This window comes from Balaenoptera acutorostrata, chromosome 8 (genome assembly GCF_949987535.1).
Source record: "Balaenoptera acutorostrata chromosome 8, mBalAcu1.1, whole genome shotgun sequence".
Lineage (NCBI taxonomy): Eukaryota > Metazoa > Chordata > Mammalia > Artiodactyla > Balaenopteridae > Balaenoptera > Balaenoptera acutorostrata.
Window position 1 is genome coordinate 97,050,447 of NC_080071.1, and position 15,492 is coordinate 97,065,938.

Below are 15,492 nucleotides of genomic sequence, written 5' to 3' on the forward strand. Positions count from 1 at the left end.
TTCCCATGTGAGAAATAGCTTGTGTTAGCCACGGAGGTCAAATCTAATCCTAGGGAGTAGAACTTGCAAAGCTTAATGTGATCTGGCCTCTGCTTCCTTCAACCCTTCTCCTCTTGCTTCACCGTGTTCCAATCACATTGGCTTGCTTTCTGTTCCTTGAACGTTCTAAGCTTAGTCCCACCTTGGAGCCCTTCCCCCAGATTTCTGTGATTTCCTCCTTATCTTTGGATCATCTCCTCGGAGAAGACTTTCCTGACTTATGTAGCCCCCTGACCAGTCTGCTTGCCATCAACCGCCTTTTAAAAATCCATGACACTTTTCACTCTCGGAAATTATTTGCTTTTAAGAACATATTTATTGTGTGTTTCTTTCTTAGATAGTAAAGTTTTGTGAGGATGGAGATTTTGACTGTCTTGTTCACAGCTATAGCTCCGGGGCCTGGCCTATGATAGGCACCTTAAGAAGTATACGTTAAAAGAATCAGTGGAATAAGATGACTTTTCAGAATTTTTGGAGGAACTTTAACTTGTGTGTCTCCATGCCTCACAGAATTCCTTCCCACGAATTTGAAAATCGTTCAGCCAACACCTGTGGCTCATTAATGGTTGCTGGCCTCAGTGACAGCTGGAGAGACAAAAAGACAGTGTAGCCTGCGCTCCAGAAGCCTAGAGTCTAGCGGGCAACACGGATAATTGAGCCCATACGGACAGGCAAGTATCGAAGAGCTGGCTACCAGCAGGGCACCGAGGATGGGGTAGTTTGTCCATTTCAACGGAGGCAGGAGCTGACTCGGAAGAGCTTTGTGGAGGCAAGTTTGGGTAGAGCGTGTTCCTGGCAGACAAGGTTCGGGGGAAGGACGCTGCATCAGTAAAGATAGAAGGGGTGAGGCACCCAGAGTGTGACCAACTATCCCGGTTTGTCTGGGACCATCCACGGAAAGTCCCACATCCTGGGAAACTCCTTTGTCCCAGGAAAGCCAGGACGAGTGGCTATCCTAGAGATGCACAGCTATTCGGGTCACTGGAAGTGGTTCCCAGTGGCAGCAGGAGAGAGAGAGAGAGTGGCTGTGGCTGAGGAAGGGGACTCTTCATCAGAAGTTGGATAGGTGACAGGAGCAGATGAGAAGCCTTGAGGCATCACGAGGCGTTTGAACTGTTTCCTTGACAGCGGAGACCCCTATAAAGACTGCGGGATGGAGCTTGGTTGTAGAAAAGAGTTAACTATTGGAGGATGGCTCTTCCTCCTGGGACATGCGGGGGCTGCAGGTCCCCAGCCTGCACATGGGGGGCGGTTGGCGTGGCTGGCGCTGCTTTGTCTCCGCGGCCCCCATGCTGACCCCCAGCTCTGGATTAGTCAGGCCAGAGGTGTGCTGTCCACACAGCCCCTCTTCCCCAGGGCCGAGGCTCATGGGTGCTTCTGAGAGAGCCACCCAGCTTGTCCCTTTGGAGCCTCTGATGGCCACATTCCGCAGACCACACCTTCCTGATGTTTCCAGGGGAAGTCATTCCAGGGGAATTTTTGGGAACGTTTTCTTTCTGCGGCGGTGGGGAGGCAGGAAAAGCAGGAGGGCCTGGGCAAGTCGGTTCTTCCCTGTCCAGTGGGCCCCGCGGTGGGGCAGTGGCCATGCCGCCAGCGCCAAGGCCCCATGGACCATCTCAGACATCTGACCTGCCCGCGGGAATGGTCTCCATGGCAACACCTGCCGTTCCTGACTCCTCCTTCTCCATCTCCTCCTCCTCAATCACAAATTCCTATGGATTCTGCCTTCTAAGTCTCCCGTGGAGTCAGGAGTGAGTTTGTTTAGGGCAGAAAAGGGCCTTAATACTCTTTCCCTCGCTCTTAATCCTGTTGGCGCAAGTACCCTGAGACTGGGCACTGTTCCTGTATTTTGGTGCCTTAGTCACACTCCCCCACCCCATCCCCACGTCTTACACTAACACCTGCACACTCCAACACACAACCCAACACATACAACACGTATGCCTCAACACACACGCACACCCACAGACCCATACCCAACACACACACACACACACACACACACACACACACACCCAACCCACACACACAGACCCAACACACACACACACACCCACAGACCCATACCCAACACACACACACACACACCCACACACACACCCACACACAGGCACACACACCATCCAGCCCTTTGAATTCAGTGCTGACCTTCCTGGGACCACCACTGTCCCCTGCCCTTCAGCCTCTGGGCTGGGCTTCAGTTTGGGGCTCCACTTCTGTCTCTCAGTGTAAGATGCCCCAGGCAGTCCTCTCCCCCAGGGACTCGGCCCGAGGGCTGCCCCCAGGCCTCCCATGCAGTCTGCTCGCCACTGAGTCTGGAGTTAGCCATCCCTCGGCTCCCAATTTTGGAGGCTGCCCCCCTGAAACCCCTGCCCTGGCCTTGCAGCTCTGCGCCCACTGGCCCAGATCAGGAGGGACATAGTGCCATTTGCATCCTCAAGTCCCCTTTCCCCGGGACAGGCTGCTCATCCGGTGACCACCCATCCCCTGGCCCAGGTGCCCCCCCAGTGCCCTATCCCCGCCTCCTTCTGGGACCCTCTGCTGCCCTCAGCCTTCTTGGCCAGCCCTGCTCCTGCAGCCCGTCTGGCTGCATGCCATCACCCTGTCCTGCCTTTTCTTCCACCTCCCTGACGGCTCCTTCTCTGTTTCCTTTCTTCTTGGCCCTCCTGCTCCCTATCTGGGCGGTCACCCCGGCTCAGCTGTACGTCTCCTCGCTTTCAGGGCTGCTGTGGGCAGGTGCGGTCCTGCAGAGTCACCATGACCCTGCTCGGGTCCTTCCGCTCCGAATTCAGAAGGCGCAAGCGTCTGCTGTCTGGAAGGCCCCGGCCAGACGCCCCTCTCCGCCCCGACCGGCTCTGCCCTACTGCCTCCAGGGCTGCTCCAACCTTGGTCTCCCCTCTTCCCTCCACCTCTGGGGACCTCACAGTGCCAGGGCGGAGGGTCTCCCACTCACCGGCTCCCGATACGCTGCCACCGGGGGGCCTGGCTCTCCCGGCTCACTGAGCTGAAGGCAGGACAGTGCCACAGTGCTGTCGTCACCTGGCACACTGCTCTGTCCTCACCAGGTCCTCTGTGCAAAGGCATTCTGGACAGTGGATAAAAGAGCACTTTGGGAAGAAAAGATGGACGCATCGGGGAGTGTTGGAGATGATACTGGGGGCCCTGAACCCAGAACACGCCCTTGTGGCTGGAAAGGGTGAGTTACCCCCACTATGTGCAAGATGGGCGTGTATTTCTGTATTGAATTGATACAGGATTCTTGGGGAGCTGAGCTTAGGTAAATAACAGTTTGACCACATTACTTATAGATACAGACAATGTCATAAAGGAATTCTATACAGATGCATATTCTTAGCTTCTTCTGACTAGTGATAATGAATGTCAGTGGACGAGTGTTTTAGCACCTGTGTCCCCGATGAAAGCCAAGGCATTGGCAGCTCCTTTTTTATTTTTAATTAAGTTCCTTGCTCTGTGCTGTTATTTCTGAGTCAGTAGGAAGTTGCGGGGGTTCGAGAAGCGTTAGACCCTCCAAGGGAGGTGAAGCTCAAGTGGAAGGTTAATGCTGTGTGTGTCTTCACCCTAAAGATGCTGAATCTTTTTCTTTCTTTCTCTCTTTCTCTCCCTCCCTCCCTTCCTCTCTTTTTCTCTCCCTTTCTCTTTTTTTTTGGAAAAGTACAACAGGGCAAATCCTCAAATCCCCGGCTTGAGAACAGCTTGCATGAACAAACTCTGGGCTGACGGGCTCCACGGGCAGGGGGAGCCCTGAGGATGCTACCCGTTAGCCGGGGTCCTACTCACAGTTCTATTGGCGGCGCTAAAGCAGACCGACTCTGGGTCTCTCTCACCGGCTCAGAGAACGAGCACACAGTGGGTATTTGTCCTTCAATAGGCCAGAACCAAAACACTTCACCCCTTTCACAGTGGGGTCTCCTAATTAGATATAAATACATTTAGCCATCAAGCAAAAATCGATCCTTCCCTTTTCATTCTTTTTTTTTCTCCAGGATTTCAACCCATAAGCTAATGTATGGGGAAGGGAAGGGGCTAAAAGAGGTGAATGCCCTCGGGCCCAAGGAGGGGTGTAAGAAATGCCTCTTTTCTCGGGCTAGCTCCTGACTCGCTGGGGCCCCGGGGCCTGGTCAGCGGGGCTGCAGTGCTGACTTGCTGGAGGTTAAAGGGCTGAACACGCAGAGGACTTGACATCAGCACAGCTTCAGAAGCCAGCCAGCAGGCCTGGGCTGCGGGGAGATGAGGCTGGTAACGGCGTTGGGTTTTTTTTCTCTTCTACAGCCATGGCGGTTCCCCTGTGGAGTTCCCATCGATGGCTAGACAGAGACTGCTTTACTGACTGCGAGGACTCAATTAGAGTCTTCTGTAAGGAGAGGGGGCGCTTGTGTGGAGCACAGCATCACGACGGCATCTTTCCGAGCTGCTTTACTATGGGAGCCTGCTGGGCATGGGTCTATGGGAGCCTGCCGGGCATGCGTCTATAGGGATACGGGGTGCACCTGAGGGGTGGCGTGACCTGTGGGAACAGAGGTCCTCAGCTTCATAGACATAAACGGACGAACACGTTCATTGGTCTTGTTTAAAAAGCAAAAAGGATGCCTTGCCTGTACCTGTATATACGAGGATAATTTCCCTGTTTCCTTTTTTTCTGTCTTGTCCCTGCCTCACTTTAGAACCTGAGAAACGCTGTCCTGGTTCAGCCGTCCATCTTTCTTGGCTGGCGGCTCACTGGGTGAGGCGCGCCTCATCCCTCAAGGCGCAGACGCAAAGGTTGGCTCTGAAGTTCGAGAACGGCTGAGGACCGAGGAAGGCCATTGAAGGGGAGTTTGATGCTGGGACCCAGGTGTTCCCAAAGTGGACACAGTTGGGATGCTGGGACCCAAGTGTTCCCAAAGTGGACACAGTTGGGTTTGGAGACCTGAAGCAAAAAAACCTTAGAAATTCTCCCTTGCCCTGTGTTAGCTGCCAAATAAGCAGCCCTTTGCGTTCTGGCCACCCATGGACATCTAGGAGCTGTAGACAGGACCCCTCAGGGCAGAAGTGGGGCAGGGGGAGCGCCTCGACTCTTCCTGCGCAGCCCCCACCTGCCACTAGCTGCCCAGGCCTCCTGTCCTACGGGAGAGGCGTCAATACCCACCCCTTCCTAGTGGTCCTCACTGCCTCCCTGATGGGGGGGGGTCTCCCAGCCCGCCCCCCCCAGTGCTGCCAAGGTGCCCCTCAAACACTCTTGCAAGGGGCCACATGCCCTCCCGGCCTTGACACCCCTTTCTGGGCGGACAAGGCCCCTCCCTGGCCTCGCTCCTGCGGACTTGCCCTTGCTCTTCTCCTGGACCGCATGTTCTCATCACTCGGGCTCCCCTGCCGGCCGACCTTCTCTCTCCCCCGTCCAGCTGGGAGAAGCCTTCTCCGCCTCAAGGCTCGGTTCACATCCTGCGTCCTCTGAGACTCGGCTCTCCTTGTCCTGGCCCCCGCTGCACTGCAGGGGCCAGCGATCTGCCGAGCCGTCCTGGGCGTGGACCGGTCTCCCCAGTACGCCGTGGGGAGGGCGGCCATCGTCGGGACTTTGATTCTGTGCTGCTGGATCCCCAGCAGGTAGTTCAGCGTGGGCATCGAGTGAATGGGAAGGAGTTCTGGGCCAGGACTAGTTTGCGATGAGCAGTTTGAAGTGGGACACTCACCAAATGGTGTATTTAGCACCTCTGTTTTCCTAGAAAATATACCAACTTGGACAGCCATCCCCACGGGGCCTGCTGTTGAAATACTTCCTGAACATTCAAAACACGTAGAATCCTACTCCAGCACAGCCTCCGGCACCCCCGCCCCCAGCCCTGCTCGGGGAAGGGGCGGGGGCTCCCCGCCTCCCCTCAAGCTAGCCTCTTCCCAGGAATGGAGCCAGGAACCCAGTGATTTGTGTGGTTCTCGCTAACAGACAGCAGGTTTCAGAGGGCCGGGAGCGAGAGGAGCGACTAGGTGAGAAGCCCTGCAAGGTGGTTCTGCGCTGGAGCTGGTTTAGGAACAGCACGGGGCCACGCGAAGGGGTGAGGTGCCCGTGGCAGATGCTCGTGCCGGCTGGGAAGCAGGGGAGGGGCACCCGTGAGGCGGGCTGCCCTGTGGGACCACTGCAACTCGGGGGTCTGCGTCTGGACCCCAGGCCCAGTGACCAGGTCACACACGGGCACCTCAGCATCACCGGTACGTGGGATGCGCTGATTTCGGCTCACATGTCACACCAAGCTGGGTGCCGGGCACGGCTGCTCCGTAGCATAGGCGGCCTCAGCTCTGGAGCTCCTGAGTTTCAGAGATGACCAGCATCCTTGGAGACCACGGCAGGGGACTTGAGGATGTGGAGGGCTGCTGGGGCTCTCGGAAGGTGGGCACCGTCCAGCTGCCCTGGTGAGAAATACGGGGCTGCCTCGTCCAAGTAACCCCCCCAGGCCCACTCTCTTATCACGGACTTGCCTCGGGACCACAAAGACATGAGGCGGCCTTGGGGCTTCCTGAGAGGGCTCTGTGCTGGTGTCTGGGCGTTTACAAAGGTCAGCTGGTGGTCACTGGTCCCTTGCAGCTCCTGGGCTCTATCCTGCTTAACTCCAGGCTGTCCCGCTCCTGTGCCTGGGGCTGCTGGTGGGCAGGCCGTCTCGTCTGGTCTGGCACGAAAGCTCTTCTGTTCAGATGGCGAGGGGCTCTACAGAGTTACGATGTAAGATGGTGACGTCTGGCAACTGTGGCTTCTCGACCAGTGGTGGAAAAGTGAACACAGGTCCCTGAGCCCAACTCAGACAGAGGCCTTTCTCCATCCCAGGCCCTGAGTGCCCACTGCCGTGAGGGACTTTGCCCAACGCTCTGCAGGGGCTGTGCGGCCAAGAACTGCACGCTTAGGCTCACTTTTACGGTCTGCTTTGTCACTTTTGCCCATCCTCATCAGCTCCAAATTGGCACTGAACTATGGGTTATGCAAAACAAAACAAACCAAACCAAAAACGACTGAGAGCAAGTGCTCTGAGCTCCCCGCACGAAGCCCTCTCCATACTCTGTGTGCCTGTACCCATGGTGTCGCCATGTTTCTTCCTGCCTTCCCCAGCGGGCCCAAGTTCCTTGATGGCATCAGGGAGCCAGCATTCTGTGTGGGGACGGCCTGGTCCTGCAGCCCGGGTGGAGGGTGTTGGCTGCAGCGTTGCTGTGCATTATTGTATTCAAAACTGACAGGCGGGGGGCTTCCCTGGTGGTGCAGGGGGCAACTAAGCCCGTGCGCCACAACTACTGAGCTTGCGCTCCAGAGCCTGCGAGCCACAACTACTGAGCACGTGCACCACAACTACTGAGCTTGTGCTCTAAAGCCCGTGAGCCACAACTACTGAGCCCGTGCACCACAACTACTGAAGCCCGTGCACCTACAGGCCGTGCTCTGCAACAGGAGAAGCCACCGCACTGAGAAGCCTGCGCACTGCAACGAAGAGTAGCCCCCGCTCGCAGCAACGGAGACCCAACACAGCCAAAAACAAAACAAAACAAAACAAACAACGCAAAAAACTGACAGGCGCAGTCACATCCCTGGCTCAGATTGAGGGCTGAGGTCACCCTCAATCTAAGGGAGAATGGAGCCCAGTGCTAAATGAAGCTTTGAAGCAACAGGAAAAGGTCCTTGCCCCTCAGTAGGGGATGGGGGGCTCGCCCCCACCCAAAGCACAAGGTGATCTGGAAGAACTCAATTTACACCCTCGGCTCCTGCGGGCTGGGGGATCAGCAGAGGGCGGGATAATCCCAGCTTCTCGAGCAGATGGTCTCTGACTACCGCTTGACCCAGTTCCCTCCCAGCAGATGACTGGCAGCGGGGCTGACAGCTCCTCCATCGGGGGAGCACAATGTGGACCCTCCTCTCAACTGCCTCCTACCAGCAAGGACACGGTGCTTTTTGCGTCTTCCCAGCGCCAGGGCGATGGGCGGGATGCTGTACCTTCCCAAAGGTGTGGCGCCCTCCCCTCTTCCCCCAGGTCTGTCCAGCCCAGGTGGAACTCACAGTAAGAAGGATTGTAACCCAGCAGGCAAGGAACGCTACTGCGAGCTTGTGCTGGGGAGCGGGGGTGTGAAATCCTTCACTGGCCTAATGAATTCTCCCAATCAATCGACCAACCAAACTCTCGTTCAGTGAGCTCCCCTGATTGTCTGCCAGGTCTGGCGTCAGACAGAGGTCTGGTCCTTGCCCACCAGAGCCTGAGGCCCCACACAGGAGACAGACAGGGGAAGAGGTAACAGCCAGGAACTGGGCTGAGGGGCCTAACCTGGCAAGTGGCGATTCAGGGCACCAGAAGGTCATAGCAGGCTTCACCAAGGAGAAGAGACTGGGCTGGGTCTTGAAGACTGAGCATGAGTTTGCCAAGTAGGTTGGGGGCTGTGATGATGGAAAGAGCCAGAAGACCACAGCGTGTGTGCCCGGTGGAAGATGCAAGGGAAATCATAAAGGTGGGTCCGGCCTGGTTCAGAAGGTGGTGGCCCAGGCTGCCCAGGAGGCAGAAGCATCTCCTTTATGCCCAAGGGTCACAGGCTTTGGGACAGGGTGAGAGGTGGAAACCCGAGGGCACGGGGTGCTGTGAGTTTGGGAGTGGCAGAGGATTGGGGTCTGGAGAAGGCCCTAAGGAGTCAAAGGGCTGCCCTTTCGGGGCCCCTGCTTCCGACTTTGGGCTGGTAAAGCCAGACCAGCCCCCTTTGTGCACCTCGGGAGCGGCCCTGCGCACCTCCGGGTCGGTTCCTCGGATCGGGAGGGAGGGGGCGCTCGGCCTCCAGACTTGCGGGCCTCGGCGAGGCTGCGGTCCGGGCTGAGCGCCACAGCGGCCGGCTGGCCAGAGAAGCTCGCGATGAGGGACCGCGGGGGCTGGGGGGAGCCCTGAGCTGCAGGCCGAGGTCCACCTCGGGCGACCTGGGCTCCCCAATATGCTAAGAAAGCTAAAATGACCTCCGTGCAGTCCCATTGTTATGGAGCACGGCCACGGTGGGTGGGGGTCTGGACCACTGAGGGGAGAGGGCAGGGCCGTGTTCCTGCTGCGCCCCGGGAGCACCGCCCTGCAGTTCAATACCCAGGTAGGGGCGCGAGGAGGGAACAGAAAGAACGGATTGCGTTTGGGGTTCTGGACGGGGCTGGTGTCCATTGACAGCATCTCTTGTCTGGCGGCCTGAGAACGGTGGCCTTGGAATCATAATTTATTGAGTGCTGGGAGGAGCTTGGCCCGGTCGCCTCCTCTGGGGCGCCCCACCAGCCCGTGTGATGCTAGGCGTTACTGTACCCCAGGTACGGATGAGGCGGTAGGGACTAGAATGTGAAGACTCTACGCACGGTCACTCCTGCAAAGCTGGCCGTGGCTGAGCCTCGACTGGGACCCGGTCTGTCTGAGGCCAGGGTTTGCCAGTTGCGGGGTGGTGGCGGCAGTGGTGCTGGAGACCTCGCCAGCCTGCCAAGCCCGGAGCTCAGAGGCCTGTTGGAGGCGAGGCCGGTGCCCCCCGCAGTCGAGGAGTTTCTCGGGGCGCGCCGCTGGCAGAGGCAGCGGCCGGCCAGGCCCTTCCAGCCCGCGGGGCCCACGCCTCGCCCAGTGCGCCGGCAGCCCGGGGCGCTCGGCTCGGGCACTGCAGCCCGGGAGCGACATCCACTGGCGGAGACAGCCCGCGGCGCCCGAGGCCGACTCGCCCCGCCTCGCCGCGGCCCCTGAGAGAGCACCCCAGGCAGGCCCGGGGCGGCTGCGGCGGCGAGAGGTGCCTCTCCCGGGCGCGGAGGGCGGCGGCCGGGCCGGGGGCAGGGCCTGCGCGGCCGCGGAGGAGGCGAGCGCCGGGACCCTGGGCTGGGAGCCCGTCGGTGCCGCCAGCCGCCCAGCTGGGCGGGGGTCCGGGGCGCCCACGTGGTGAGAAAGTTTCGAGACCGCAGAAGTGGCCCGGCCTCGCGGGGGGTAGGGGGGAGGGGCGAGGGCCGGCTCGCCCCTCCTTCTCGCGAAGGCAGAGGAAGGGAGCGGAGGGAAGCGGGGGTGGGCGGGGGGAGCAGGCAGCACCGACCTGAACAGATTCCGCCTCCCCCTCCCCCTTCCCCCCCCCCCCGCCCCCAGGAAGCGAAGCGGGGAGGCGCGGACAGTCTCCTCCCGCACGGCCAGGGCGAGACTCCCCCCCCCCCCCCCTTTTTTTTTTCTGCCAACGTCTATCTCAACGCGCGCGCACATACGGAGATTGTGCGGCTTTTTCTCCCCTTTGGGAGAAAAAACGAGGAGAGTAAAAGAAGAAAGCAAAGCGAAGAACTCCTCCTTGGCGGGTCCGCACTCTGTCGCGGCCGGTCGGGCGCGGGGACGCGGCCGCCACCCGCCCGCTCTCTCCCGGCCCTGCGGCGTGTGCCGGCGGGAGAGCCAGCGAGGACGCCCGCGCCGGGGACGCGGCGAGACTTTTAGGCGCTCGAGCCCGCATCGCCGCCGCCGCGCAGCCAGAAGACACCGGGGCGAGGAGGGCCCTGCCGCCGCCTCGCCTACCTCGTCCGGCGCCCCGCGCCCCGCCGGCCAGCGCACGCGGGCGGAGGGAGGCGGGCGGCGAGGAGGCGGGCGGAGCAGAGGCCCCGGCGGAGCGCGCAGCGGCCGGCCCGCCCGCCCGCCCGCCGGTGGATGCGGCGCCCGGGGAGCCTGGAGACAACTTTGCCGTGTGACGCGCAGGGAGGACTGCAGGGCCCGCGGCCCGGGGCTCCGCGCCGCCTCTGAGCGGGCCCGTGCTCCCCGGCGCTCCCGGCACCGCGCTCGCTCCGCTCCGCCGCCCGCCCGCCGGCCCGCGGCGAGGACGACCCGCCCGTCGCCGCCGCCGGCGGCCCTTCCTCGGCGCGAGGGCGAGGCGCTCAGGTGCGAGCGCGGGGCCCCGCCGCAGCGCCGCGCCAAGCCGCGGCAGGCTCCGCTCCGGGGGCCCGGGCGCCTTCGCTTCCGTCTCGGCCAAGTTGCGTCGACCGGCCCTTTCGCCACCTTCCCCGCTCGGCGACCGAGCCGCCGCTGCCGCCGCTTTCGCTTCACCCGAGCGGGGGCTGCGGGGCCCCGACGCGGAGAGGATGGGGAGAAGGCTGCGGATGCCGAGGCGCCCCGAGACGCCCGTGCGCCAGTGACCCTTCGGCCCCCGCCTAGCCCCGCGCACCTCTCCGGCACCCGCGGCCCGCGGCGCCCCTTCCCCGCCGCGCGGGAACCCCCGCGGCCCGGCCGGCCCCCTCCCCCTGTGAGCCGGCGGCGGCCCTCCCGGCGGGCGGGCGGAGGCCCGGGCGGGCGCGGGCGCGGGCGGGGGCGGGGCGGGGCGGCGCGCCGGGAGCCCGGAGCCCGGCCCTGCGCTCGGCTCGGCTCGCCTCGCGGCGGGCGCCCTCGTCGCCAGCGGCGCACCATGGACGGGCTGCCCGGTCGGGCGCTGGGGGCTGCCTGCCTTTTGCTGCTGGCGGCCGGCTGGCTGGGGCCCGAGGCCTGGGGCTCGCCCACGCCCCCGCCGTCGCCCGCCGCGCCGCCGCCGCCCCCGCCGCCCGGAGCTCCCGGCGGCTCGCAGGACACCTGCACGTCGTGCGGCGGCTTCCGGCGGCCCGAGGAGCTGGGCCGGGTGGACGGCGATTTCCTGGAGGCGGTGAAGCGGCACATCTTGAATCGCCTGCAGATGCGGGGCCGGCCCAACATCACACACGCCGTGCCCAAGGCCGCCATGGTCACGGCCCTGCGGAAGCTGCACGCGGGCAAGGTGCGCGAGGACGGCCGGGTGGAGATCCCGCACCTCGACGGCCACGCCAGCCCGGGCGCCGACGGCCAGGAGCGCGTCTCCGAGATCATCAGCTTCGCGGAGACAGGTGGGTCGGCCCCGCGAGCGGCCCTCGCTCCCTCCTCCACCCCCTTCTCGCCGGCTCTGGCCGCCGCCGCCGCAGCCAGCGCGCCCTGAGGGAAACCCGGGCTCCCGGCCCAGCCCGCTCGCCTCGGGCCCTGTGCGCTCCGTCCCGGTTGTTGCCCTCTTCCCGCGGGCAGCAACCCCTTCCCGCTGCCCTACCCCCGCCGCGGAGCGTTCTGCCTTCCACCCCTGTTCTCCGAAACGGGCCCCAGCGCCTCCGGGCGCGCGCCCCCCTCCCGGCCGATGCGTGCGGCCCTGGCTCCGCGGGCATTCGCTCGGTGATGGCTTAATGTTTTTGTTTCCCACGATCGCAGTGTAGGCTTAGCAGTGTGGATGGAGATGTGTGTGCTTGTTGATATCCGTGGGCCGGAGGAGTGTGTGTGTGCGTGTGTGAGTGTGTGTGTGCCTGCGTGAGAGGCCCCTGGGGCCGCCGCTTCCATCGCCGGGCGGTGTGGGCTTGCCAGGATTGCTGAAGCCTCGCTGGGGAGAGCTAGGCAACCTCTCTTCCGATTGTGTGGGCACTGGAATCGGGCGGAAGGCAGGCTTCTCAACAGGTCCCATCATTTACGCAGAGAAAGACTGTGGCTCGGCTCCGGGGCAGCCCCGTGCCTCTCGGCTCGCCTGGCAGCGGCAGCAGCTCCTTGGCCTTAGAGCCAGTAGAGTTCGTAGTTAACAAAGGGTCGGAGTACTTTCTGGAATTTTCCCCCGGCCCTGGATTGCACATTTCTACCACTGTCTAAATGTGAAAATCAAGCAAGGAAAAACACCTTTCCAACTTTAAAAGGAGTAAAATGTGCTCGTGCTGAAATGCTGCAAGTGCTTTCGGCTCCGCTGTCCTTTTCAGGACTTGAATGAGCCCGGTGGCTTTTGTGCCTGGAGCTCAGCCCCATTTGTGCCCAGGGGACTGCAGAGAAGGTCGCAGGGGGAAGCCCTGGGCAGGGCGGGGTGGGCAGGGAGCCTTGGGGGGGTTGGTGGCAGTTGTATCCCCAGGCTGCAAATGCCCTCCGCCACCCCACCCCACCCCCCAAGGCAGCGGGCAGACTGTGCTGGTGCCTCCTGGGGATGAAAAGGGATGAAAAGTTTTGCATGGCCGGGTGTGGAGCAAAGCAGAGACAATCAGGGCTGGTTTGTGCTTAGAAAGAAACGCGTTGCCGTTTTAGCTGTCCGACAGAGTCAGGGAAAGCTGGACATGCAATTAGAGAGCTTGGATTAAAAGGTGCTTTGGGGCCCAGAGTAGAAATGTGATTCTGGAAGGTCGAGGAGGCCTTTTGGTCCCGGTGGCACAAAATGACAGCGGGGGCTGTTATATTTCTGGTCCGTTTCACGGAGCCGGCTCTTTGACTTATAAATAACAGATTCAGGTCACAGGCAGCTCGTCCAAGACCAGCTTTTAAGGCTGCACTTTCCCCCATTTCAAAGTCAGATGTCTGTTATTAGAGGAGCCAGGCGGGGCCTGAGGAGGGGGCTGGGAGGGGGGCAGTGGTAGGAGGTTTGATAAAACCAGTGGAGACCACACAGTTGCCTTATTTGTTCTTCCTGCAAAAAAAAAAAAAAAAATGTAAAGATTGTCAGAAGGGTCACTGAAATATGTAGGATGAGAGAGGAGTCCTTTCTTGGTTGGCATGGCCTCACTTCTGCTTGAGCTGAATTATTGAGAAAACTAACAAGCCAGTTCTCCTTATCCATGGAGATTTCGAACGTGCCATTCACGGGGAGCCAGGGTCTCGTGAAAGGGGTGGGCCTCAAGTTTCAGGGCCCAGTGTCCTGTCCCTTGGAGCTACTCGGAAACGAGGGCTGCACTTTGCAGCCTGCAACGCACACGTTCCTGTGTCAGAAATCTGAGCAGAGCTGGCTTGTTTGCAGTGGAGGTTCCACTGGGGGTTGGATCCGATCATGCTTAGGTAAACACTGCAGAGAGGCAGTAGGTGGCTCAGCTGGATTTTGCAATGCCCTAAGTTCACCAAAAAAAAAAAAAAAAAAAAAGAACCCAAACTCTGCTAGAACAACCCACCCCCAAATCCTCAGCGAGATCCTGGTTTTGTTTTTCAGATTTCACAGATACCCATAACAACTTGTTAAGATCTTGGCCTCCTGACAAGTTCCTCTGTTGAGCTTTGAGTTCTGACAGCCTGTCTCCTGGGAACCCTGGCCTGGGAGAGGTGAGGCCGGGTTTTCTAGGCCCGGACCCTCCGACTCCAACCTGGTCTGGGTTTCTCAATGGGAAATGATTTTCCCCGCCTCTCCCGGGTTACCGTCAGAGGCCCGGGCCCCAGGAGAGGTATTTCTGGGCAGGACCGGCCAGCTGCGTGGCCAGTGCGAGGCCCAGCATCACGCGGCAGAGTCCCTGTTTCCCGGCGCCTCACGTTCGCCTTCATCTAACTTGGCCTGCTCTCCCGCTTCTCCGCAGATGGCCTGGCTTCCTCCCGGGTCCGCCTGTACTTCTTCATCTCCAACGAGGGCAACCAGAACCTGTTCGTGGTGCAGGCCAGCCTGTGGCTCTACCTGAAGCTGCTGCCCTACGTGCTGGAGAAGGGCGGCCGGCGGAAGGTGCGGGTCAAGGTGTACTTCCAGGAGCAGGGCCCCGGCGAGCGCTGGGCCGCGGTGGAGAAGCGCGTGGACCTCAAGCGCAGCGGCTGGCACACCTTCCCGCTCACCGAGCCCATCCAGGCCCTGTTCGCGCGGGGCGAGCGGCGGCTCAGCCTGGACGTGCAGTGCGACGGCTGCCGGGAGCTGGCCGTGGCGCCCGTGTTCGTGCACCCGGGCGAGGAGTCGCACCGGCCCTTCGTGGTGGTGCAGGCGCGGTTGGGCGACAGCCGGCACCGCATCCGCAAGCGGGGCCTGGAGTGCGACGGCCGGACCAACCTGTGCTGCCGGCAGCAGTTCTTCATCGACTTCCGCCTCATCGGCTGGAACGACTGGATCATTGCGCCCACCGGCTACTACGGGAACTACTGCGAGGGCAGCTGCCCGGCCTACCTGGCAGGGGTGCCCGGCTCGGCCTCGTCCTTCCACACGGCCGTGGTGAACCAGTACCGCATGCGGGGCCTGAACCCGGGCACCGTGAACTCCTGCTGCATCCCCACCAAGCTGAGCACCATGTCCATGCTCTACTTCGACGACGAGTACAACATCGTCAAGCGGGACGTGCCGAACATGATCGTGGAGGAGTGCGGCTGCGCCTGAGGGCGGGGCTCAGATGGTCCCGCGGCGGGGGGCACGCCGTGCGCGGCAGGGGGGGCGTGGCGGTGCCGCTGGGCTGCCCGGGAGGTGCCCGGGGGAGGCCTGAGAGATTTTCCTGCCTCTTCATCCAGCCGTCAGTCAAAAGCAGGGGGAGAACCCTCCATGGACAGGGCAGACTCGACGGTGCGCACGTGGACGCGCACAGCCGGGCGCACCCTGCCCCCCACACAGCAGCCTCCGCGATAGCAGCAAACGGATGCGGTGACAGAGGGCAGCTCAGCCCCGAACGCCTGTCACCCGGAGAGTGGGGTGAGCAGCCATCATCCCCACCAGCTGGCCCGGCCACTCTGAATCGCGCCTTCCGAGCACACAGAAGAGCACAAAGACAGAGACACAGAGAGCGAGAGA

At 61.4% G+C, this 15,492-nt stretch overlaps 2 protein-coding genes across 2 annotated transcripts; one reads left to right on the forward strand and one right to left on the reverse strand.

The window, feature by feature from the left end:
* Positions 1 to 8,583: 8,583 nt before the first annotated feature.
* LOC130708706 (serine/arginine repetitive matrix protein 1-like) lies at positions 8,584 to 11,423 on the reverse strand. The gene is made up of 3 exons (XM_057551375.1): positions 9,377 to 11,423; positions 8,781 to 8,934; positions 8,584 to 8,590 (listed from the first exon to the last, which is right to left on the reverse strand). The coding sequence occupies exons 1-3, from the start codon at positions 11,421 to 11,423 to the stop codon at positions 8,584 to 8,586; spliced, it is 2,208 nt and encodes a 735-aa protein (XP_057407358.1).
* On the forward strand, positions 10,165 to 15,227 carry INHBB (inhibin subunit beta B). The gene is made up of 2 exons (XM_057551652.1): positions 10,165 to 11,869; positions 14,312 to 15,227. The coding sequence occupies exons 1-2, from the start codon at positions 11,422 to 11,424 to the stop codon at positions 15,085 to 15,087; spliced, it is 1,224 nt and encodes a 407-aa protein (XP_057407635.1). The 5' UTR covers positions 10,165 to 11,421; the 3' UTR covers positions 15,088 to 15,227.
* Positions 15,228 to 15,492: the final 265 nt, after the last annotated feature.

What these genes read in the sequence shown, in the direction of transcription:
- LOC130708706 (XM_057551375.1), bottom strand. Translation starts at nt 11,423, where the DNA reads ATGGTGCGCCGCTGGCGACGAGGGCGCCCGCCGCGAGGCGAGCCGAGC. An exon ending in CCAGCTTTGCAGGAGTGACC is followed by an intron (nt 8,935 to 9,376) that starts GTGCGTAGAGTC and finishes CTCGGCCTGCAG; the next exon opens with CTCAGGGCTCCCCCCAGCCC.
- INHBB (XM_057551652.1), top strand. Translation starts at nt 11,422, where the DNA reads ATGGACGGGCTGCCCGGTCGGGCGCTGGGGGCTGCCTGCCTTTTGCTG. An exon ending in CATCAGCTTCGCGGAGACAG is followed by an intron (nt 11,870 to 14,311) that starts GTGGGTCGGCCC and finishes GCTTCTCCGCAG; the next exon opens with ATGGCCTGGCTTCCTCCCGG.